This window comes from Phaethon lepturus, unplaced genomic scaffold, assembly GCF_000687285.1.
Source record: "Phaethon lepturus isolate BGI_N335 unplaced genomic scaffold, ASM68728v1 scaffold23245, whole genome shotgun sequence".
In the NCBI taxonomy this organism is placed as follows: Eukaryota; Metazoa; Chordata; class Aves; order Phaethontiformes; family Phaethontidae; genus Phaethon; species Phaethon lepturus.
Window position 1 is genome coordinate 6,125 of NW_010538704.1, and position 465 is coordinate 6,589.

Genomic DNA, 465 nt, shown 5'->3' on the forward strand with positions numbered 1-465 from the left:
CTGAGTCCTGGCGGGGCACATCCCAACCTCTTGTCCCGGGGTGCTAGTGGGTCCCCTAAGCATCCCCAGAGCCCTGCAGAAAGCTTGCCCCACCACCCCGCTCCCAAACCCGTGGCTGCTTCTGGTGGTCTCATGGACAGGGGCGTGAGTACAAACCCCCAGGTGGGTACCGAGGCTGTCCTGGGGTGACGTGGGGCCGGTCCCATCCTCGTCTGGCGGGCACTCGGCGCTCGGTGCTGCCCGGGGCTCTTCGCCCTCGAATACGGGGTTGCAGAACTCAGTCTGCAGGAGAGCAAGTACAGGTGGCACCATGGGCAGCGCGGGGACCCCTAGGTGGTACCCCCACCCCCAGCCCTACCTTGCTGTGGTCCAGAGCGTCAGGGCAAAGCGTGATTTCGGTGAAGTCTTTCATTGCGGTGGGCGACTCCCAGTGCAGCCTGGCTAAAAGCCTCCCCAGCACGCTCT

General features: G+C 64.9%; 1 protein-coding gene across 1 annotated transcript in view; it reads right to left on the reverse strand.

Moving 5' to 3' along the window:
- Positions 1-412, reverse strand: part of MFRP (membrane frizzled-related protein) — a 4,143-nt gene extending 3,731 nt beyond the window's left edge. The window contains exons 1-2 of the mRNA XM_010286920.1: positions 359-412; positions 171-255 (exon numbers count right to left, since the gene is read on the reverse strand). Of these exons, the coding sequence (XP_010285222.1) occupies positions 171-255; positions 359-412 (139 nt within the window). The remainder of the gene's footprint in view (positions 1-170; positions 256-358) is intronic.
- Positions 413-465: the final 53 nt, after the last annotated feature.